The sequence below is a fragment of the Mobula birostris genome, chromosome 20, assembly GCF_030028105.1.
Source record: "Mobula birostris isolate sMobBir1 chromosome 20, sMobBir1.hap1, whole genome shotgun sequence".
NCBI lineage: Eukaryota > Metazoa > Chordata > Chondrichthyes > Myliobatiformes > Myliobatidae > Mobula > Mobula birostris.
Window position 1 is genome coordinate 44,121,103 of NC_092389.1, and position 25,709 is coordinate 44,146,811.

At 44.1% G+C, this 25,709-nt stretch overlaps 1 protein-coding gene across 1 annotated transcript in view; it reads left to right on the plus strand.

Moving 5' to 3' along the window:
* Window positions 1-25,709, plus strand: part of LOC140185156 (A disintegrin and metalloproteinase with thrombospondin motifs 15-like) — a 58,506-nt gene that overhangs the window by 17,238 nt on the left and 15,559 nt on the right. Inside the window, exons 3-4 of the mRNA XM_072238545.1 lie at window positions 12,283-12,415; window positions 18,517-18,684. Of these exons, the coding sequence (XP_072094646.1) occupies window positions 12,283-12,415; window positions 18,517-18,684 (301 nt within the window). The remainder of the gene's footprint in view (window positions 1-12,282; window positions 12,416-18,516; window positions 18,685-25,709) is intronic.

Here is a 25,709-nt window from a genome sequence, read left to right on the forward strand (position 1 = left end):
ATAACTGTTCCTGAACCTGGTGGTGTGAGTCCTGAGGCTCCTGTACCTTCACCCTGATGGTTGAGGGGTAATAACTGTTCCTGAACCTGGTGGTGTGGGTCCTGAGGATCCTGTACCTCCTTCCTGATGGTTGAGGGGTAATAACTGTTCCTGAACCTGGTGGTGTGGGTCCTGAGGCTCCTGTACCTCCTTCCTGATGGTTGAGGGGTAATAACTGTTCCTGAACCTGGTGGTGTGGGTCCTGAGGCTCCTGTACCTTCACCCTGATGGTTGAGGGGTAATGACTGTTCCTGAACCTGGTGGTGTGAGTCCTGAGACTCCTGTACCTTCACCCTGATGGTTGAGGGGTAATAACTGTTCCTGAACCTGGTGGTGTGAGTCCTGAGGCTCCTGTACCTTCACCCTGATGGTTGAGGGGTAATAACTGTTCCTGAACCTGGTGGTGTGGGTCCTGAGGCTCCTGTACCTCCTTCCTGATGGTTGAGGGGTAATAACTGTTCCTGAACCTGGTGGTGTGGGACCTGAGACTCCTGTACCTCCTTCCTGATGGCTGAGGGGTAATGACTGTTCCTGAACCTGGTGGTGTGGGACCTGAGAGTCCTGTACCTTCTTCCTGATGGTTGAGGGGTAATAACTGTTCCTGAACCTGGTGGTGTGGGACCTGAGAGTCCTGTACCTTCTTCCTGATGGTTGAGGGGTAATAACTGTTCCTGAACCTGGTGGTGTGGGACCTGAGAGTCCTGTACCTTCTTCCTGATGGTTGAGGGGTAATGACTGTTCCTGAACCTGGTGGTGTGAGTCCTGAGGCCCCCATACCTTCTTCCTGATGGCAGCGGCAAGAAGAGATCATGACGGGGTTGTGGGGATCCCTGATGATGGATACTGCTTTCCTGCGACAACGTTTTATGTAGATGTGCTCGATGGTGGGGAGAGCTTTGCCTGTGATGGACTGGGCCATTCAAGGGCATTGGTGTTTCCATTCCAGGCTTTATCGAAGATGACAGTAACCCTAATACTGAAGTAGTTGGTGGATGTAGGTCATCGTGTTAAATGATCTGATGCAGTTAGACTTTAATCTTGGCACGCATCACTGGCAAGTCTGAAATTAATTGTGCATCTCTGATTAGTCTCGGACTGAGTGCTTTGCTGTGCTATAAAAACAATTATTTTGGTTAGTATAATGTCAGAAAGATTAGGCAATCTAAATTCTTCCTTACTTAATTATAAAATCCATGCTCTTTCCCTGATGTTCAAGTGCATACAAGCCATTTGTAAATTCATTGCTGATTATTTGAACAGTGAAATTAAAATCAAGATCCCACATTCTCATACTAATTGTACATCAGGACTTACTGAAAAATCTTCCAGAAATAATATAATGGTTGTAAAGCATCAGCAATGAACTGACTCCACAACCGCACTGTCGAGGACTCTACCACACAGGTTCGCAGTATTATTTATTCATTTATTTGTTATTTGTTTTTATTTGTATTTGCACAGATCATCTTCTTTTGCATACTGGTTGTTTGTCTTGTTTGTGTGTGTTTTTTCATTGATCTTATTGTATTTCTATGTATATACAAATGAATCTCAGGGTACGATATGGTGACATATATAGAACTATGCAAAAGCCTTAGGCACAAATATATAGCTAGGGTGCCTAAGACTTTTGCACGGTACTGTATTTGTCAATGTAGAGTAGAGAGCAAGTTTGTAAATCTGGCGGGAGCAAAGGATGTTGGGGATGGTGAGGGTGCAGTTCCATGGGAGGGATGTGGGACAGGTGGCAGAGAAGGAATGCCGGGGGGTGTGGTGGGTGGACGGTACAGACACACACAGCTCTGAGACACCAGGCAAGGTGATTTGAGTCCAAACAATTGGTTTATTGGTCATTACAGAATGTCTCTCTGGTGTTTCCCACTCCGTCCCTTCTCCCTTCCCCTTTTCCCAACCATGATTCCCCTCTCCCTGCCCCCTTCCCACTCTCAGTCCACAATAGAGACCCATATCAGAATCAGGTTTATCATCACTCACATATGTCATGAAATTTGTGTTTATTTGCAGCAGTACTGCGCAATACATAAAATTACTATAGTACTGTGCAAAAGTCTTAGGCACACTATGTGCTTTTGAATTTTCCTCAGTACTGTACATAATTTGATAATAAATTTACTTTGAACTTTGAATTGCAAAATCCTAATGCTTAACTGGGAGTCAGAGCTGTCCAATGACCCTGACATCTCTGTCCATACATGTTGCTGGATATGCCTTTAATTATTTTAGGCTGAGCTATGCTATAGAAATATACCTCAACTGAATCAAATAGATTGGTACAAGATAGTTGATACAAGGTTTTAAAGAGATTAGCTTTATTTTTCATTTGTACATCAAAAACTTCAAAACATGTAATAAAATGCACTTGCCTGTGTCAATGACCAACATGGTCCAAGATGTGCTGGGGGCAGCCCGCAAGAGTCCCCTTGCTTCTGGTGCCAACATAACATGCCCGCAGCTTAGTAATTGTAACCCATATGTTTTTGGAATGTTGGAGGAAACCCACATGATCACGGGAAGAACGCACAAACTCCTTACGGACAGTAGTGGAAATTGAACCTTGATTTTACAGCTGGCGCTGAAAAGCATTGTGCTAACTGCTACACTATGGTGCTGCCCCATGGGCATTATGGATTGAGTCGATGTAATTCCTCACAAGCTCTGCCATTAACTGTGATCACTTAATTTTGTAAATCACTACAAGTATCTTCCTCTGATAAAGTATCATTTTTGTGCTGAATCCTTCTTGCTTTTTAATAACTTAGGACTGTTGGTTTTACCTTTACATTGTGGGTAGGGAATACTGTAATATTATTTAAGATATTTTTCCTTAGAAGTTTCGCAAATAAAGTAAATTTGTGGAATTACTACTATTCATATAAAATCTTCAGTCAGATTGGGAAATTTTGCACTGAAAGGCAATTAATAGATCCCACAAAATGCTTTTTGTTTTCTAATGATTTGATTTACAATATAATTTCTAGTAGTGAGGTTGATCAACACCTTCACTTGCTAATGTACCCACCACCACCACGACTTCATCATTTCCTGTCAAGGTCGCATTATGTACAGACATTTCTGTACCTAGAGTTACTTTATGGACATATAATCAATATATGTATACAGTACAAGCTATCTTATGAATTCATATTTCTTTTTGTTTTTTAAGTTATTCTGTTTTTATCTTATTGTGTGTTTTCTTCAGAGTCATAGTCTCATAGAGAAGTACAGCACAGAAACAGGCACTTCGGGCCATCTAGTCCATGCTGAACCATTTACTCTGCCTACTCCCATTGACCTGCACTGGGAGCATAGCCCTCCATACCCTGACCATCCATGTACCTATCCAAATATCTCTTAAATGTTGAAATTGAGCTTGCATGCACCACTTGCTCTGGCAGCTCGTTCTACACTCTCACAACCTTCTGAGTGATGTTCCCCTTAAACTTTTCATCTTTCACCCTTAAACCATGACCTCTGGCTGTAATTCCACTCAACCTTAGTGGATCCAATTGTGTTGCATTGGATCCGGAGTAAAAATTGTTTTTTTATACTTGATTAAATTAATGCAAAAATAGGATCTGATTTTCTTTATTCAACATCTCAAATAGCGGCTGCTCTCTTATGTCTGATGTCTTCCTCCTTTCTTTCTAGTTGTGAAGAAGGGTCTCTTTTTCGCAGGTGCTGCCTGGCCTGCTGAGTTTTTCCAGCACTTTGCATGTGTTTCAAGCCACATAAAATGTTAGGTCACAGAGTCTTGTCATCTATCTATTAGTAGAGATATTAAACCAGTGTTCTTAAATACGAAGACTTGAACAAGTATTAGTCTTGCTTAGTGCCTGGAATGAGGCACTTAAGATGCTGACGTAAAATTGGAACAGAATTGTCGCAATGAGTAAAGCAGTGAAAACACCAGTGAAATTCATCCAATGGGTGCACTGTGTTCTTTCTGTGTAGCCAGAGGTTCCAACATCTTATATGGGAATAACAGTGTGATGGTCTTTGGCAGTAAGATGGAAATGTCTTTGTTTATTTCTGTCTTGGCCTCTCTCATCTCCATTTCTCAGTTCTCCTCACACATTGGAATGATCAGGAAAAAAACACACAGTTCTACTGTATCTAAAAGAGTTTTCAGGTCAGACTATAGCAACTTTCAAAGTTCTCCACGCAATCAATTACTTTAAGAGATTGATGTCATTTGTCAGGGGGGCACAGTAGCATAGTGACTAATGTAATGCTATATAGCGTCATCGATTGAGGTTCAGTTCCTGCTGAAGGAGTTTGTACCTAATCCTCATGACTGTGTGGGTTTCTTCTGGGTGCTCCAGTTTCCTCCCACATTCCAATGATGTACGGATGAAAGATTTGTCACATGTTAGAATCAGAATCAGGTTTCATATCACCTGCATATGTTGTGAAATTTGTTGATTTTGCACAGCAGTCCATTGCAATACATGAGAGAGAGAAAAAGAAAACTGTGAAATACAGTAAATATATATACATTAGTTAAATAAGTAGTGCAAAAACAGAAATTTAAAAAAAAAGTAGTGAGCTAATGTCCATTCAGAATTCTGATGGCGGAGGGGAAGAGGCCGTTCCTGAATTGACCTGAGTGATCGGTGTCCTTAATGACAGATGCTGCCTTTCTGAGGCACCGCTCCTTGAAGATGTCCTGGATGTTATGGGGCTAGTGCTCACGATGGAGCTGACTAAGTTTACAACTCTCTGCAGCTTATTTCCATCCTGTGCAGCACCACCCTCCCCCAACCCCAATACCAGACGATGATGCAGCCAGTTAGAACGCACATCAAATTATACTATGAAGTACGTTGCTTATGTCAAATCAAATCAGCAAGGATTGTGCTGGGCAAACCACAGGTGTTGCCACACCTCTGGCACCAACAAGGCATGCCTACAACATACTAAACCTAATCATTTGTTCTTGGAACGTGGGTCGAAACCAGAGCACCTGAGAGGAACCCATGCAGTCATGGGGAGAATGTAAAAGATGCTTGCAGACAGCTGTGGGAATTGTACCCTCATCTTACAGCCTGACTTGTAGAGCGATGCACTAACTACGACACCATGGGTTAGCAAAGGTCAGTAAGTTGCGGATGTGTTATGTTGGCACCGGAATCATGGCAACGCTTGTGGGCTGTCCCCATCACATCCTCGGACGATGTTTGTCATTGACACAAAAGATGCATTTCACTGCATGTTTTGATGTACATGTGGCAAAAAAAGCAAATTCTAAATCTTACTTTAAAAATCTAAATTGGGGAATCAATGTGTGGTGGCTAGATTCCTATAAGAGCTCAATAGAAAATGGTATCTGTTCCAGGGGATGGAAGCTGTACAACCATACCCCAGGTTTAAACCAGCCGCTGGGATCTTCTGTTGCTTTGGAGCTGGAGGACTGGCAGATGTACAGTTTCACCACCTGGACTGCAGGATTCTGTCCTCCGCACATAGGCTCACTATCGTCTTGTGACCAGGTTTTGGACCTCCTTAATGAATTGTTGCCCAATTGAAGGGCACGCGAATACACAGCTGGAAAACTCATCACTGGCATGGTATTATTAGTGAATTTATGGTTTACAACCTGGTTTATGTTGAGATAGTTTTGCAAGTGCTCATAGAGTCCAGAGACATAGGGCACCACAGCACAGAAGAATATCCTTCAGTCCATCTAGTCCATGCCAAAGTATTAACCTGCCTGGTCCCATTGACCCACAGCAGGACCACAGCCTTCCATTCCCCTCCCATCCATGTACATATGCAAACTTCTCATAAATGTTGAAATCGAACACACATCCAGCACTGCTGCTGGCAGCTCATTCTACGCACTCACCCACCCCTTTGGCTTGGCCAATTCAGTACTCAACATCTTGTCCAACAAGTAAAATCCATCATTGGAAGGAACTTCAACTTATAACTGGTCCAAACAAAACTTGGAATGGAGTTAAATTCTTTCTGCTAGATTGCCATATTGGAAATCAGACTTAGTTGACTTCAACACTTTTGTGTAATTTAAGATTGAATTGAGTTCTACATCTTGATCCAAAAGACTAACCACAGCTACCACATACTCGTGCCTACACTGCACCAGAATATGTGGATTCCAGATTGTCCTCTACAGATATCTGAGGACCCACCAATAGACAACCCTTTAGGAGAACATTTTACTCAACTCAAGTGCTTATTTATTTATTATTATTATTTTCTTTTTCTTTTGTATTTTCAGTTTGTTGTCTTTTGTATATTCGCTGTTTGTCCTGTTGGATGAGGTCTTGCATTGATTCTATTGTGTTTCATGGATCTACTGTGAATGTCCAGCAACAAAATTAAATCTCAGGGTTTTTTATGGTGACATATACTGTGTCTTGAAAAAGTATTAAGCCCCCAACCCTTTGTTCATATTAATGAGTATTACAACCAGGTATTTTGATCATTTTTATCTGTGAATCATGTGCTCCATTTTTCACAGTAGAGCTTAAAAAATAGGGAAAATTCCACGGCATGAAAATCTAAAAATTCAAAAATTAAAATGTCAGCAGTTCAAAACTATTTATCCCTCTTTGTTCAGTACTTAGTTGAATCACCTCTTGCAGCTATTACAGCCAGTAGTCTTTTTGGATTAGCTTTGCAAATGTGTTGGAGCAACACTTGTCCATTCTTCCTTACAAAATTGCTCAAGCTGTACCAGGTTAGTTGGAGGGTGGCGATGAACAGCAATCCAGAGATTGATCAGGTTAAGGTCCGGACTCTGACTGGGCCACTCAAGGACTTCAATTTTCTTCATTTGAAGCCACTCCATGGTTGCTCTGGCAGTGTGCTTTGTGTTGTTGTCCTGCTGAAAGATAAACTTCCTCCCCAGTTTACCCTTTCTGGCAGAGGCTAGTAGGTTTTTTTTTTATCAAGGATCTCTCTACATCTCTCCCATCAATTCTGACATGATTTCCAGTCCCTGCTGTTGAAAAGCATCTCCATAGCATGATGCTACCTCCACCATACTTTGCAGTAGGGATGGTGTTACCCGGCTGATGTACAGTGTTAGATTTGGATAGATTATGAGAACACTCAGTCCTCTTTTATTGTCATTTAGAAATGCATACATGCATTAAGAAGTGACACAATGTTTCTCCGGAGTGATATCACAGAAAACAGGACAAACCAAAGACTAACACTGACAGAACCACATAATTATAACATATAGTTACAGCAGTGCAAAACAATACCGTAATTTGATAAAGAACAGACCATGGGCACAGTAAAAAAAAGTCTCCAAGTCCCCGAGTCGATCGACTCCCGAGTCTCCGATAGCAGGTGGCAAAAGGGAGAAACTCCCTGCCATAAACCTCCAGGCACCGTCAACTTGCCGATGCCTTGGAAGCAGCCAATCACAGCCGACACTGAGTACGTCCATCCAAAAACTTCGAGCCTCTGACTAGCCCCTCTGATACAGCCTCCTCTGCTGAGTGCCTTTGACCTAGCCCCAGCCACTGAAACAAGCAAAGCCAAGGATTCGGGGCCTTCTGCTCCAGAGATTCCAGTTACCACACAGTAGCAGCGGCAGTGAAGCGAGCATTTCAGAAGTTTTCCAGATGTTCCTCTGTACTCTCACATCTGTCTCCATCAAATCAGAATTATGCACGGTCCCCTACATGACAGATTACAGATATCATTCACCAGAGAGGCTGCGCGCACTGCCGTCGCGTCGCCATCTTCTCCTCCTCCACACATACCACTTAGTTTTGAGGCCAAGAAGTTCCGAGTCTCATCCGACGACAAGACCTTCCACATCTTTACAGTATCTAAGTGACTCTTTGCAAAGTCTTTAAGTCAAAGATATGCTTTTTTAATGGTACGTGTGGTGTAAATCTAATACTGTCCATCAGCCATATGGATGTTAGAAAATTTGAGGGTCATGTAGGAGGGAAGGGTTAGATTAGAGTAGTTTAAAACATTGGCACAGCATCATGGGTCATAGGGCCTGTACTATGCTGGGGTGTTCTGTGCAATATGTTCTATTTGGATGGGATGCTGCAACAGAAAAGCTCTCAAATGTTACCATAAGCACTTAAAGGGCACTGTGGTCTCAGGATTTTGTGCTGGGAAATCAGTTTCAAAACTTTTTTAAGATTTCATTTCCAATCTGAATAAAGACCATAGAAAGCTTACTTTTGTAAGAGGGCAGACTCTGAGCTTGTGAAGAGGGGGAGAGATTGGTATCTATTGGACAAACACTCTCTGGAGCCACACTGAGCCCCACCTCTCAGTGATTTCCCCATCCAGCTCTTATTTCCCTTCGCAGGACCCTGGGATGAGGTGATCTGTTATCATTGAAGTTTTAAGGCAGGCATATCCATCCAGTAATGATCAGATCCATGTGTCAGTGATCCATCTTCTGTTGTACCTCATTCCCAGTTGATGACTCAGCTGTGAATGTGAATTTTTACCTCCTCGGTCTTGCAGCTGTTCTAAATCAAATCACTGAAAGGGATCACTTACACTGCAGGACACGGTATGAAGCAAAGATTCACTAGGTGTGTAAACCATTAAAACATTAATTCTTGCTAAGCTTTTGGCCTCTTCTACCATTACCAACTTCAGTGTGCTGAAACTACACTTACAAACCATTCATCAGAAGGCAGAAATAAGTTCATGGCATCTGGGTTAGTGTCAGATTTAAATGCAACCCGAACAGACTTGACAAGATATACCAGTGTCAAAGGACAGCCATTCTGAAAATCACTTGATGCCCATCTGTAGGCATTCCCAACCTGGGGACCACAGACCCCTCGGTTAATGGCAGGGGTCCATGGAATTCAAAAGGGTGGGGACCCCTGTACTAGAATATTATGAACAAAGTTCAAAGTAAGTTTAATATCCAAGCATGTATATGTCACTAAATACTACCCTGAGATTCATTTTCTTGTGGGCATTTACAGTAGAACAAAGAAATACAATAGAATCAACAAAAAACTACATACACTGACAAGTAACCGACGTGCAAAAGAAGACTATCTGTACAAAAAAAAACAAATAATAATGATAATAATAAACAATTTAATAAATACATAAATAATACTGAGATGAGTTGTAGAGTCTGTAGTTTGTGGTGAATGAAGTTATCCACTCTGGTTCAGGAGTCTGATGGTTGAAGGGTAACAACTATTCCTGAACCTGTTGGTGTGGAACTCGAGGCTCCTGTACCTCTGTCCTGAGGGTTGCTTAATTCTTCTCACAAGAGTTTCCTCTATTAAGTAACGCAGGTAGCTGTGAATGGGGAAGAGGATTTAATGTGCCAGTGGTGGATATCACTGCTGGTTGTTTTGAGAATGTTTCACTCCAGCATGTATGGTAGGCTGGGAGAAATGTGGATGTGTATTGGTGCTGTTGTGGATGGTGCAGAAAAGGCTGTGTTTTCATCACTGAGGGTGAAAGGAGCTTCACGCTCCCTGCAGGGAAGCAAAGATGAAATATCTCAAAGATTACCTTTATTTGTCACATGCACATCAAAACATCGAAACATACAGTGAAATGCATCGTTTGGCTCAAAGACCAACAAAGTCTGAGGATGTGGTGGGAACATCTCACTACTGGCACCAACATAACATGGCCACATCATACTAATGCTAATCCATATGTTTTTGGGGTGCGGGAGGAAAGCGGAGCACCCAAGGAAACCCACGTGGTCACAGGGAGGGTAGAGGGCAGATGGTTAAGGAAAGAAAGGCTCCCCAAATAATCAACTAAATATACTGGATCCACAAGTGAGTGAGTGAATGTATGTGTTTGCTTTCAAAAGCTGACAAATTTAGATTCATGAGCAAGCCAGTTTCAAAGAATTTGACAGATGAATCATTCAAATTTATGTTGCTTTGGCATTTACATTTAGATGTGGAAAGTCATCCAGTTTCTAACTGATATGGAAAAATATATTGCATTGCTTGCATATCACCATGAAACAATCTCAGCTTTCAGTTTGGAGTGGCAATCAAAGACCCATCTCCGAGAAACTAAAACAACCACTGCATGCTGTCAGTTCTTTGGCCTGCAAACACAACATATAAGAGGCATATAGAAACAAAATGTCAGAAGAACTTTCCTTTCTTTATCCCCTCCATAGATGCTGCCTGACCTGCTGAGTTCTTCCAGCATTTTGTGCGTTGCTCCAGATTTCCAGTATCTGCAGAATCTCCAGTGTATATGTGAGAGGCATAAATCTATGCAGTGCCACAACATGCACTGTGACTGCTTAATAACCAGCCTTTAAATTCTTGCAAGAATGCTTCCTCCCTGGCTGGATCTAGCTTTTCAGCATTCAGCTGGCAAGTACACTTTGGTGACTTGTTAAAGAAAATTACTTGGAAATAAAGTTTTGATTAGAGAAAAAAAACTTACCATATGTCGGCTAACCTCCCAGTTGTGACATTTACAATAAAATGAAAACATATGTAACCTCCTGGCAAGGACAAACTCCATGCTGAATGATTTAAGCAGGCATTAGCTTGACAGATGTGAGTTTAGTATTTGGACAGCATACACCTTGAGTTAAAAATCTTATGTGATTTTGCATCAGCAGTAAGACATTTTTTTTGTTAATTTTACAATTAACAACGTGCATACTCAGCACACCAGAAACTTTGAAACGTGGACATTGTTTAATGGTTTATTTTAGAACATAGAACAGTACAGCACAGTATGGGCTATTTGGCCCATGATATTGGCCCACCAATATAAAGACAGATTCAGATTTATTTATCATATGCTCAACGAAACATACAGTGAAGTGCATTGCTGTGTTAACAACCAATACACTTAAGGATGTGCAGGGGTCAGTCTGGAGTAACATGGAGCAGAGAGCGCAAACGAGAAAATCTGCAGATGCTGCGGTCCTGCTAAAGCGTTTCGGCCTGAAACAGCGACTGTACTTTTTCCCATAGATGCTGCCTGGCCTGCTGAGTTCCTCCAGCATTTTGTGTGTGGAGCAGAAAGTGAGTTTGTAAAGCTGGCAGGAGCAAAGAATGTTGGGAATGGCGAGGGTGGAGCGCCACAGGAGGGGTTTGGGACAAGTGGACAAGTGGCAGAGAATGAGTACTCGGGGGGGGGGGGTGGGCGGCAGCATGGCTTGGGTACAGACACACCCAGCCCTAAGACACCAGCCAAGGTGATTTGATTCCAAACAATTGGTTAATTGATCATTACAGAATGTCTCACTGGTACCTCCCAACTCCCTCCCCTCTCCTTTTCCCCAAACCATGATTCCCTTCTCCCTGTCTCCTTCCCTCTCAGTCCACTATGGAGACCCATATCAGAATCAGGTTTATCATCGCTCACGTATCATGATTTTTAAAAAAAATTTTGCAGCAGCAGTACAGTGCAATACATAAAATTATGACAAAACTATTCAAAAGTCTTTGGCACCCTCACTATATACATGTGCCTAAGACTTCTGCTCAGTATGGTGGCGTGACCACAATGTTTTGCAGAAGAAGAAACAAATACAACGACAACAGAGCAGCAGCAACGGAACAGCAAAACAAGCCCTGTTCGTCCTTCCCGCCCATGCACACAAACAGTCCTCCAGCTCCAAGGGAGGCTGTCTCTGTTCTCCATCCCTCATCACACAGGACATGCCCTGTTCTCATTGCTACTATGAGGATGGAGCTGCAGAAGCCTGAAGGCTCACAGTGATTCAGGAACAACTTCTTCCCTTCTGCCATCCAATTTCTGAATGGACTTTGAACCCATGAACACAACCTCACTACTTTTTAAAAAAATCTTTACACTACTTATTTAACTAGCTATTTAATATATACTTACTGTAACTCCGGTTTTCCCCCCTATATTATGTATTGCATTGTACTGCTGCTGCAAAGCTAACAGATTTCTTGACATATGCCAGTGATGTTAAACCCGATTCTGATTCCAACCTCCAGAGGACTTGCAGACTGCACGGTCAATCTAAGCCCCCTGTCCTACACAGTCCACGACTCTCCATCTTTCTTACATCCATGTACCTGTGTAAAAGTCTGTTAAATGTCCCCATTGTATCTGCCTCTACCATCACCCCTGGCAGCACTCTCACACACAAGAGTGGTGGGTGCCTGGAAAAAAGTGCTGTCATCTCCCATAAAATTTTAATAGTTCGACTTTTCATTTCCGGTTAATGCTTCAGTTGCTGATAACTTTGTGAAGACTGTACGTTTTATTTACTTCCAGGACTTGTGTGGTGCTCAGACCTGTGACACACTAGGAATGGCAGATGTGGGGACAATGTGTGACCCAAAGCGAAGTTGCTCTGTTATAGAAGATGATGGTCTCCCATCAGCCTTCACCACTGCTCATGAACTGGGTAAGCGCTAAACTGCAGCCCTTTAGACTTGGCATTTTAACTCCTAGTTTCTTTCAGTTCTCTGCATTTTAATCAGAGCAGAGCAATCTCAGATTGTTGGCTGTCCCTCAGAACGCACAGTGCCAGTGAAAACTGCGTGGGAGAGAGTTTTCAAGTGGAAAAACCATTACACTAGGGCAGTTCCATTCTCTCGGCCTCAGAAATCAGGGTCCAATGGTACGAGTAGTCTTCACAAACTGGAGTCTTCACTGGTTGCAGTGGTTGGCCATGACTCCTTCTGTGCCTTGTCAGGCCCTTTGGTCTCCAGGAAGTGTTGCAGGACCGCCTTCTTGGCCATTGGATCTCACGGTTGACCTCATCCGCCCAGTCCGCTGGAGCTGACTTCACATGCTAGGACAGGCATGTTCCTCTCTCACCGGGGTACGAGGCCTGCTGACTTAATAATTGGGTTAATGTAATATTGGTTTACCCACCTGTTGAAGCGGTGTACCAGGGTGTGGCTGCTGTCATATGCAAACAGGTACTTCGCAGCACAGGCGACAGCTCAGTGTCTGGTGGGGACCAAAAATGAGCCAGCGACCCGAGAATGGACACAAGCCCCTTCACCAGAGGTGCTACCCCTCCCTGGACACCCCAATCTCAGAGATGACACTCATGTAAAATACAACCAAGTGTAAGTACGTTCGGATATGGCCCAAGCGCGGAGCGAGAGACACTGAAGCAGGTTGATAGTTCACTGACTTTAATGCGAACACAGTTAGAGGGAAAAGAAAACAAATGCTAGGCCAAACAGAACTGTTAACTAAAACTCTCAAATAGAAAATGCAGCCTACACTGCGGCTGGAAAGAACTACTAAGATATAAAACGAATACCGCTAGTCTTCAGAGTCAGTTGACTCGACAGTCCAATTTCTCAGGCAAGGCCGAATGCAAACAGGCAGCGAAATGTTGCGGTGCTTATCTCAAGTCTCAACAAGCGCTACAACAAAAAGAATGGAGTTAATACCATCACAATGAAATAATTAGCTGACATGTGCATATTCACAAGCGCAATTGCCATATCTGCCGCACTGCTGAATCCGTGGTTGTGACAGTACCCTCGCACCCCCCCAGTAGGCCTGTGTCCGCTGGGTGTCCTGGATGAGCAACTTGTCCAAAATGTCCTTCGCCGGGATCCAAGTGCGTTCTTCAGGACCGTACCTTCCCAGTCTACAAGGTACCGGACCTTACCACGTACCCGGCGAGATGCCAGGAGGCACTGCACCGTATAGACAAGGGAACCATCTACCAAGTGGGGAGGAAGGGTGACTGGGGCCAGGGGAGAGGTAGTAACCAGCTTGAGCTGGGAAACATGAAATACTGGGTTAATCTTCAGCAATGTTGGTAAACGCAATCTATACGAGACCTTGTTGACAGTTTTTTCTGCTACAAACGGTCCCGCGTAGCGCAGTGCCAATTTGCGGCTTGACTTTCAGGGGAAGGTCCCTTGATGCCAACCAGACCTCTTCACCTGGTTTGAATAGTCTTACCTGTCGGCGGAGCCGATCAGCCTGCTGGGCATGTTGTTTCTGGGCGCACAGCAGAGAAGCTCTGGCTCTCTCCAGGTGCGCTCGTAGCACTGGATCAGCTATTCAGCAGCAGGAGCTCCTACATCAGTCTCCTGATCAGGGAAGAGTGGTGGCTGGAATCCTTTATGGCATCCAAAGGGAGACATACCTGTGGAGGACGACTGGAGTTTAATGTGGGCGATCTCTGCCCAAACCAATTGGGAGCTCCAGGGTGTGGGGATGCCACCGCAGGGTTGTCTCCAACTCCTGGTTCACTCCCAGTCTGGCTATTGGATTGGGGGCTGGAAACCACTCGATGGGCAAGTATATAGCCCAAAAAACGACACCTTGTCTTTATGGAACTCATTTTTCGGGCTTGTCGTACAGTTTATTTTCGAGGAGCCGTCTGAGAACTCTTCGGATATGCTGGATGCGTTTCTGATGAGAGTGGGAATAGACAAACAAGTCAACTAAATACACAAACCCGTTCAACAGCTCCCTGAGCACATCGTTAACCAAGGCCTGGAATACAGTTGGCCGGATCAAAAGGCATCATCAGGTATTTAGAGGTGTTGAAAGCTACCTTCCATTCATCCCCTTCTCTTATGGAAATCAGATTGTAAGCATTGCGCAGATCAATTTTGGAAACATGGTTGCTCCCTGGAGATGTTCAAATGCAGATGCCAGCAGGGGAAGAGGGTAGCAGTTCTTCACAGTGATGTTCAGGGGCCGATAATTGATGCAGGGACAGAGCTTGCCATCTTTCTTGCTCACAAAAAAGAAGCCCGCTCCTGCCAGCAAGGTTGACAGACGGATAAACCCCACGCTCAATGCCTTCTTGATGTATTCCTCCATGGACACCGTTTCAGGGCAAGAGAGGGAAAAGAGCCGGCCCCGGGGAGGACTAGTGCCAGGTAGGAGGTCTATGGCACAGTCGTATGGCTGGTGTGGGGGCAGGGTGGTGGCCTTTCTTTTACTAAAAACCTCAAGGAGATCCACATATTCAGCCGAAATCCCAGACAGGCCTACATCCTTAGCAGACACAGGAGGGGATTCATGGAATGGAGTTTGAGCTGGACCCAGACAGGTAGAGAGGCATGCCGGTCCCCACTCTTGGAGCACCTTCAGAGACCAATTGATCCGTGGGTTATGTTGGGATAACCAGGGGAGACCAAGTACCAGTGGCAGTTCAGGTGAATTAACCAGATAGAAAGATATTTCTTCATGATGGTTGCCTTCGGGCACCAGTTGGAGGGGCTGGGTGGAAAGGTGAATCTGGCCGGTGCCCAGAGGCCGACCGTCCAGCGCCTTGACGTTGATCTTTACTCTTAACTTCTGAGTTGGAATTCCCCATCTTTGAGCGAGAGAGATGTCCATTAGATTCCCGGCTGCACCGGAGTCAATAAACGCTTTAAGTTCATGGGTCTGAGACCTCCACGACAAGGAAGCTGCGAGCATTACAGAATCAGGGGAAGCTGACTGAAGAGAGAACCGACCCATCAGGATTCCCCTCTCTGCTGACGGGTATTCTCTTTTACCGGACACTTGGAACATGCTGCCTGGAAGTGTCCTGGATCACTGCAACAGAGGCAGGAACTTGTTCTCCAGCGCTGCTCCCATTCCTCCTGAGACAGGCGCATGCGCCCCACTTGCATAGGCTCCTCCATGGGCTGGGTGCTGGGTGGTGAGGGAGGGAGAGAGGATGAGGAAAGACGGTGATCAGACAGCGCATAGGAAGTTTGAACCTTTCTTTCCCTGCACCACTCAGTCACCCGGTCGTCAACTCGAATAGCCAGATTAATCAGGTCATCCAGACTATCCTGCTCATCCCAGACAGCGATCTCATGCCAGAACCTTGCATTCAGTCCACAATGGAAGGCAGTGATGGAGATCTCTCATTCCATCCAGTCTCTACTGCAAGGGTACGGAATTTAACTGAATAGGTTCTCACCGTTCCTCTGCCTTGGCGCAGGTCCAGGAGTCGGTGGGCAGCCTCCTGACCCCGTACTGGAAGATTAAAAACCTTCCTTAACTCCGTAACGGAATGTCAGAACGACTGGGCTGCGGGGTATCCTTGCTTCCGTAAAGCTTTGAGCAGGCTGAGTGAACATCCCTCTGGAAGATTGACCACGCACGCCAGTTTTCACGCATCACCAAAACGACCAGGCTGGGCTTGGAATGTCAGCTCGCACTGGGTAATAAAATCCCTGCAACCATCGATTCCTGTACGTACGTGGGTGTCGGCTCTGGTCCGGGCATGGAGCGGGAGCATTAGTAGCAGAGATTGTCGGGACAGCAGAAAAAGAGGACCTTCGAGATGCTGTGACTAGGAGTGAGACAGCCAGAGGCTGCTGAATTGCGTTGGCGAGAATGTTAACGGCTGATGCTGGCTGTTCACAGTAAGTTCATGGATGGCAGCCGTGAGTGTGGAAATCGCAGACACCCGAGTCCGACCGTCTGCAGTGAGCTGGTCAACCGTTGCAGCTAGGGATGATACCTGTTCCTCCAGATGAAACTGGGCTTGTTGGCACGAGGTTATCTGCCTCATTTCCTCTGTAACTTCACTCAGAACAGATTCCATTGCCTGTGGTTTGTCTCCTACCTGACCAATGAATCTCAGGGCCAGAGTCAGCTGCTATCTCTCTGCTGGGTCCATCTTTGTGTATTCAAGACTTGCTGTCACCACGTTTGGATATGGCCCAAGCGAGACACTGAAGTGGGTCGATAGTCCCGACTTTAATGCAAACAGAGTTAGAGGGAAAAGAAAGCAATAAACGCTAGGCCAAACAGGGCCATTAACTAAAACACTCAAATGGAAAGCAAAGCCTACGCTGCGGCTGAAAGGAATAATTAAATATAAAACGGAGACCGCTAGTCTTCACAGTCAGTTGACTCGACAGTCCCATTTCCTCAGGCAAGGCGGAATGAAAGCAGGCAGTGAAGCATTGCTGTGCTGTGTTCAAGATGGAACGAATGGAGTTGAATACTATCACAATAAAATAATAATGAGCTAACACGTGCATACTCACGAGCGCAATTGCCGTATCTGCTGCACTGCCAAATCTGTGGTTGTGACACTAAGTAGGGCTAAAGTATATGTAATGACAACGTTTTAACACACCTTTGAGAATGTGAGAAGAGTATTATATTAACCCAATTATTGCAGTAAGATAATTCCAGGGTGAGGAAATGGGTCTCAGTGTAACAATGTGATGTGTGTGGACATCTCTTAACAGTCAAGAGACACCGATGTTTCACCATTTCCTAGTTAAGTCCTGGAATACCACAATAAATTGTCTTTGAGAGCTTGCTGGTTAACTTATTTTTCTGTTCATATCTGGTGAATGCATGTCCTCAGTGAGGCAACATCTTACCAGTGAATCTGTTGGTGTTGTCTTCTATATCCCGTGCTCCCGATGCGGCTTCCTCTACACTGCTGAGACCCAACGTAGATTGGGGAACCGCAATGCGCAGAGAAAGAATGAAAAACACACAAGTCATGCAAACAATAGAAGCAAGCGACAGCATTCCAAACCAAATTGAGTCCACAGAACCGAATCCCCGGAGCAGCCGGCATAGGCCCAAAGCCTTGGTCTCAGTTCATCAGAAAGCAGGGCAAATCACCATGAAGCTCACAGACACTGAAATGCGTAGCAGCCTGAGCACTCTCACAGCATCAGCCCCAGCGCCAAAGAGAGCAGAGTAAAATGTCGTGGAATTTGGAAAGGATCAGGGGAGGGCTTGAAGGGGTGTGGGCAAATGGGAATGGACAGGAGGATGTTAAGGTTGGCATGGCCTCATTTGGCTGAATGAACTGTTTCTGTGTTCTACTACTGGATCACTCTATGACACCTTGGGACATCTTACTTTGTTGAAGATGCTTTGGGTAGCACAAAGCCACAACTGATGCCTCAGAGCACTAGAGACTTGGGTTCAATCCTCACCTTGGATGCTGTCTGTTTGTGTGTCCTCTCTGTGACCATGTAGATTTCCTCTGGGTGATCCAGGTCCACTAACACACCCCGAATGCAGATTGGCGGTTTAAATGGCTGCTTTAAATTGCCCCTAATGTACTAGTGAGTGGTAGAATCTGGGGAGAGTTGGTGGGAATGTGTGGAGTGTAAGGACTGGTCCTCATGCAGGATTCGTGGAAATTTATTTATTTATTGATTTATTATTCAGAGATATAGTGCGGAACAGGCCCTTCCGGCCCAATGAGCCGCACCACCTAACAAACCACCTACTTAATACCACGCTAATCACAGGACAATTTACAATGACCAATTAACCTACTGACTGGTACATCTTTGGACTGTGGAAGGAAACTGGAGCACTGAGAGGAAATCCACATGGTCACCGAGAAAATGTACAAACTCCTTATAGACAGTACCGAAATTGAACTCTGAACTTCAATGGCCCGAGATGTAACAACATCATGCTACCGTGGGCCGAAGAGCCTGTTTCCGTGTTGTATCTGTTCATGATTCTATAAAGGAAGGTTGATGCAAACAAACAGGATTTATTATCTGAAAACTTCCTCCCTTTGGATTTTAGGTCACGTCTTTAATATGCCCCATGACAACGTCAAGGCATGTGAAAATGTATTTGGGAAGCTAAAGGACAATCACATGATGTCTCCCACCCTAATACACATTGACCGTTCCAGACCATGGTCAGTGTGCAGCGCGGCTATCATTACCGACTTCCTGGACAGTGGTCACGGTGAGTCAGGATATCTTGCATAGTGTGAATTCTGAATGCTTTTGTGTCAGTGAAAAATCCGTGCCATCTTCTCTCTGTTGCAGACTGAATTGCACAAAAGAGCAATACAATTAATTTTGTCTATTGTTCTTTGTAAGTTGCAGTACAGCCCACACAATACTGTGATACTATGCCCCTGTCTAAAACAATAGATCCATTGTGGAGGAACAAGAAGATTATAATCATGGCTGAGTGATGGACAGGGAATGAGATCAGACTCTGAATCTGAATCAGACATCAGACAAGTTGTTAACCAACGATACAGAGGAGAATACACTCAGTGTCCATTTTATTAGTTACCTCCTGTACACTGTTCCCCCTAAGCTGCACAGGTGTGCGGCCAAGCATATTGGAAATGCGTAGCCTTTGTTGCCATGCAGCTTAATTTTCTTTTATATAATGTTATTATAATGTTGAAATTATGCTGATACAATTTTGAAATCTATGTTAATATCATTATGAAATACTCTGCAATTAATTATGTTCATTAATATAATCCATAAATATTCTAAAAAAATAAATGTACCACAACCTTTACTTTGAAACATTTTAGAGCTTCAACGTATTTCCACTGTCAGTGTTTCAAGTTACAACACTGTTACAGATTGTAACAATCAACACAGAATGGAAGTACTTAATAAAATTACCACTGAGTGTATCACAGGCAGTTCAATGGATGTTTACTGGGTTGATTCCTGAAATGAAATGAAGTGTCCTGTGTGTGACTGTTAGACTATGTTCTGCACTATTACCCCATAGTAACGCTCTCTTGTTCGGCTGTATTCATGAGTATTCATGTATGCTTAAATGACAATTAAACTGGAATTGAATTCAAAGGTTAAGCATACAGGCCTCTACTCATGGGAGGTCAGAGAAATAAGACACAATGTTATTGTAACATTTCAATGCTTGACTGGGTAGGTGAAGCAAAAATGTGCACCCTCACAAACGAATATATAAATAAGGAACATCTTCTCAGAATAAATGGTCATCAGGCAGATTATGAAGCAAATGAGGATGGAATTTCTTCTCTTAGATAATGCTGTGTCATTGGGATTCTGTACTCCAGAGACTATCAGTCTAGATTATATTGAAGGCTGGTTTAGCCCGATTCTAAGACCAAAAACAAATGAAGGGTGATGAGATCAGTAGGGAAAGCATAGTCAGGCACCACTTGTAGTTCTGGGCCATTTATGAGGCATTGGTCAGATGGCACTCGGAGTATTGTGAGCATTTTTGGACTCTTTATATGGCTTTGGAGTACCGTGAGCAGTTTTGGGGCCCCTTATCTCAGAAGGGATGTGCTGGCATTGGCGAGGGTCCAGAGAAGGCTCATGAGAATGATCCTGGGAATGAAAGGGTTAATATTTGGGGAGTGTTTGATGGCTCTGGGCCTGTACTCATTGGAGTTTATAAGGATGGGGGGGGCGCGGGGAATCTCATTGAAACCTCTCGAATATTGAAAGGCCTCAATAAAGTAGATGTTAAGAGGATGTTTCCTGTATTGGGGAAGTCTAACACCAGAGAACGCAGCCTCAAAATAGAAGTACATCCCTTTAATATAGAGATGAGGAAGAATTTCTTTCATCAGTGGGTGGTTAATCTGTGGAACTCATTGCCATGGATGGCTGTGGAGGCCAAGACATTAGGTATATTTAAAGCAGAGGTTGATAGGTTCTTGATTAGTCAGAGTGCCAAAAGTTATGAGGAGAAGGCAGAAAAATGGGGTGGAGGGGGATAATAAATCAGCCATGATGGAATGTCAGAGTAGAGTCGATGGGCTGCATGGCGTAATTCTGCTCTTACGTCTTACGGTTTTATGGTCTTGGTCTGTTGGATGCTCTTGTGGTCCACTGGGTATGCCTTTGGTCCTTTGAGAGAGCCTCTTGGGACCTGGACTGTTTGATATTATACCATATTAGTTCATGTTTGTCAGATGTACCTAGATATAGTGGGAAGCTGGAATGGTATTTTAGATCAGCCATGCTGGAATGGGGGAGCAGACTCAATGGGCCAAATAGATTATTATGCTCCTCAGTCTTCACAGTATTTTCAGGTTCACTGGAAGGCTGAGTGAATCAATAGCGTTGGCCTCTCTCAGACTAGAAGACCAGAAGACAGTGTTGGTGGTAATTCTCCAGAGCATTTAAATGCAGAAAGGAAGGCAGGAATTACTAGAACCAGGAGACATAGCCTTAAGATTCAGGGGAGTAGATTTAGGATGGAGATGAAGAGGAACTGCTTTTCCCAGAGGGTGGTGAATCTGTGGAATTCTCTGCCCAATGAAACAGTGGAGGCCACCTCAGGAAATATATTTAAGACAAGGTTGGAAAGATTTTTGCATAATAGGGGAACTAAGGGTTATGGGGAAAAGACAGGTAGATGGAGATGAGTCCATGGCCAGATCAGCCATGATCTTATTGAATGGCAGAGCAGGCTCAACGGGCTAGATGGCCTACTCCTGCTCCTATTTCTTATGTTCTTATGTTGTTATCCCTGTTGTCAAGTCAAGTCGACTTTGTTATCATGTGCACAGGAACGGTGAGATGCAGGTACAGTGAAAGGCCTGTTTGCCGCAACACCATGGACACAGCTTCAGACTAAACACAGAGCTGTTATCTGTACATTGTGTTTTATAGGATTGCTTTCATGTTTAAATTTCTTGTGTTTGTTGTTGTTTTTATTTTTTATTTATGCTTGTGTTTTTTAATGCTGCATCGGATCCGGACTAACAATGATTTTGTTCTCCTTTCCACTCGTGTACTTAAGTATGACAATAAACAATCGTGATCTTGATAAATTATGGAAGATAGTGAAAAGAAAAAGACAAGATATCACTGCAAAGAAAACGTGATTAGGGACAAGTCCATGGTATGTTGGATATTTCAGAGCAAGTCAGGCAGCATCTATGGAGGTGACGAAGCATCTGGGTCTTGGCCTGAAACAATGACTGTTATTTCCCTCCGTAGATGCTGCCTGGCTGCTAAATTCCTTCAAAAAATTTGTGTATGTTGATTATTTTAGGGACTTTTTAAAAATGTTTTCCAATCAAGTTCCAGTCCAAGTCTATTGTCACTCAATCATAGACATGTATACAGCTAAACAAAACATCATTCCTCTGCAGCCAAGGTGCAAAACACAGTCCATATAGTTACACACAGCACATATTGTTCATGGTTCAGCACAAAGAGTCACAAAGTAATATTAGCACAAGTCCTTGAGTGACATGGCCTGAAGATTGACAGGTTGACATACAGTTTGAAGTGTAATATTACTGACACTGTTATAATAAAACAATCGTATAAATATGTGAAACAGCAACAATAAAACATGAAAAGTGACCGGAGCAGGATGAGAGCATGTCTGTGATTTGGACAGGATGAGAGTGTGTCTGTGAGTTGGGGAGTTGTGTGTGTGTGGGGGGGGGGGGTTGGTGTTGTGGTGGTATGGCATTCAGTCAGGGTGTACATGTGTACTGGATGTTACGAAGTTGAACAGCCTGGGGAAAGAAGCTGTTACCCAGCCTGAAAGTTCTGCTTCTTATTACCTGATGGCAGGAGGTCAAAGAGGATGTTTTCGCAATGGAGGAGTCTAGGTCCAGAGGGTGCAGCCTCGGAATTGAGTGATGTCCATTTAGAACAGAGATGAAGGAGATTTTTCTTAGTCAGATGGAGATGAGTCTGTGGAATTCATTGCCAAGGTCACTGTGGAGGCCAAGTCATTGGGTATATTTAAGGTGGAAGTTGATAGGTTCTTAATTAAAGGATTAGAGGAGAAGGTAAGAGAATGGGGTCGAAGGGACGATGGAATGGCAGAGCAGGCTTGATGGGCTGATTGGCCTAATTCTGCTCCTCTGTCTTATGGGTGGCATGGTAGAATAGAGGTAGTGTACTGCTTTATAGTGGCAGCTGTAATATTGGGGTTCAATTCCCGCCGCTGTCTATACATTCTCCACATAACTGTGTGGGGTTCCGCTGGGTGCAATGGTTTCCACGCACATTTCAAAGACGTATTGATTAGGGTTAGTAGGCTGTGGCATGCTATGCATCAGAAACATGGCCCCCAGCATATCCATGGATTGTGTTGGTTATTGACGCAAACAATTTCACTGGACACTTCGATGTATGTGATAGATGAAGCTAATCTCGAAATCTTTAAAATGGGATTGGTGTAGGTGGGCATAAAATTTCAGAGTGGAAGTGGTGAGTTGAAGGGTTTGTTTTTTTTACTGCTGTGTAACTTTATGACCAGCACTCTGACCCAATCTACATACATCAGGATAAGACTGATGGTGCAAAAATTGTGGAATCAAACAGCGGTAAGTTGCAGTCAGGAAAGCACCAGCATTGTCAAGGAAGATTTAAATAGAGTGAAAGGCTTAGATGACGTGAACGTACAAAGGTTGTTTCCAATAGTGAGACAGTCTAAGACCAGAGGGCACAGCCTCAAAATAGACGGATGTCTCTTTTGAATAGAGATCAGAAAGAATTTCTTTAGCCTGTGAACTTGTGAAGTTCTTTGCCACAGACAGCTGTGGCGGCCAAGTTATTGAGTATATTTAAAGTGGAGTTCTAGGTTACTAAGGGTGTCAAAGATTACTGGGAGAAGGCAGGAGAATGGGGCTGGAAGGGAAAATAAATTAGCCATAGCAGGGTAGAATGGATAGGTCAGATGTCCTAATTCGGCTCCTATGTCTTATGGAAAAGGGTTGGAATGGGAAGGTTAATGCAGGAGTATTTCTGCCTGGACCAGACTTGCTGGAGTTTAGAAGAATGAGAGGGGGATCTCTTTGAAAGCTACAAAATATTTAAAGGCCTAGATAAAGTAGATGTGGGAAGGAAGTTTTCAATGACTCTTCTGGTCTTATGCTGAAAATACAGTAGCATTTACCACCACCACTGAAGAGCTTCACACTGAGGCAGCTCCAGTGATTGTTGTGTGCCTGACAAAATCACATGGCATGACATTGTTAATCTTGTTACAGCTTCGGAAACTTTTGCTGAGGTGACATTTTTACGACTGAGTGAACCAGGCAGAGTTCAAAGGTTTTATTAAGGTTGCTTGACCTGCATTGCTGTCTGAATTCAAAGCTTAAGCGAACTGGATATTTTTACAGCCCAATGATTTGAAATGTCACATGGTGTGATCACTTGTTTGTAAGGATTACTAGAGTGCTGCCCTTTTGCTCAAGAAAAGACCTCTTTAAAAAAAACAGTCCAACTGAACGAAGTTCTTACAGATGTCCAACATTCAAGGATTTATAGATGTATGATATTTAAATAGAAATGGAGTGGGAGAAGTTAATTTGAAATTAACAGAGACCATTTTGTAAAGTTTGCTCTGTGACTTGGAAGTGAATGCATTATACATGGTTATTACTCATGCCAGATTACTGAGAGTTGTGAGCTCTCTCTGCAGTGATCTAACAATTGATTTCATTGTATTCCATCTATTAAATCTATGATAAGAATTTTGTTGGCATTTTGGTTATTTAATAAATTTACTGCACATTTCTGGGACCCACGCTTCAGAAAAGATGTCAACGGTGGAGAGATTTATTGGAATGGACTCATGGAAGTGATCTTCACATGTTGTGAGAATGGGGATGAAAGAAATGTTCTCCTTAGAGTGAGGAGGATAAGAAAAATTATGCTGTTGTGTTCAAAATTATGAGGGATTGAAGTGAGGAAGGATAAAAATGAAGAAGGATAAAAAAGAGGAAGTAACCTCCAAAACACGAGGAATTCTGCAGATGCTGGAAGTTCAAGCCACACACATCAAAGTTGCTGGTGAACGCAGCAGGCCAGGCAGCATCTCTAGGAAGAGCTACAGTCGATGTTTCGGGCCGAGACCCTTCATCAGGACTAACTGAAGGAAGAGCTAGTAAGAGATTTGAAAGTGGGAGGGGGAGGGGGAGATCCAAAATGATAGGAGAAGACAGGAGGGGGAGGGATGGAGCCAAGAGCTGGACAGGTGATTGGCAAAAGGGGATACGAGAGGATCATGGGACAGGAGGTCCGGGAAGAAAGACAAGGTGGGGGGGGGACCCAGATGATGGGCAAGGGGTATAGTCAGAGGGACAGAGGGAGAAAAAGGAGAGTGAGAGAAAGAATATGTGAATTTAAATAAGTAACGGATGGGGTACGAGGGGGAGGTGGGGCATTAGCGGAAGTTAGAGAAGTCAATGTTCATGCCATCAGGTTGGAGGTTACCCAGACAGAATATAAGGTGTTGTTCCTCCAACCTGAGTGTGGCTTCACCTTTACAGTAGAGGAGGCCGTGGACAGACACATCAGAATGGGAATGGGATGTGGAATTAAAATATGTGGTCACTAGGAGATCCTGCTTTCTCTGATGGACAGAGCGTAGGTGTTCAGCAAAACTATCTCCCAGTCTGCGTCGGGTCTTGCCAATATATAGAAGGCCACATCGGGAGCACCGGACGCAGTATATCACCTCAGCCGACTCACAGGTGAAGTGTCGCCTCACCTGGAAGGACTGTCTGGGGCCCTAAATGGTGGTAAGGGAGGAAGTGTAAGGGCATGTGTAGCACTTGTTCTGCTTACAAGGATAAGTGCCTGGAGGGAGATCAGTGGGGAGGGATAGGGGGGACGAATGAACAAGGGAGTCATGTAGGGAGCGATCCCTGCGGAAAGCAGAGGGTGGGGGGGAGGGAAAGATGTGCTTAGTGGTGGGATCCTGTTGGAGGTGGCGGAAGTTACGGAGAATAATATGTTGGACTCGGAGGCTGGTGGGGCGGTAGGTGAGGACCAGGGGAACCCTATTCCTAGTGGGGTGACGGGAGGATGGAGTGAGAGCAGATGTGCGTGAAATGGGGGAGATGCATTTGAGAGCAGAGTTGATGGTGGAGGAACCTCCAAAATGGTCTTTGTTAATTTCAAATTAACTCCTTTCACTTCTCTTACATTTCAATAACGAATTTCTATAATTCTATAAGTGTTGGATAAAAGGTTAGTTCCACAGGC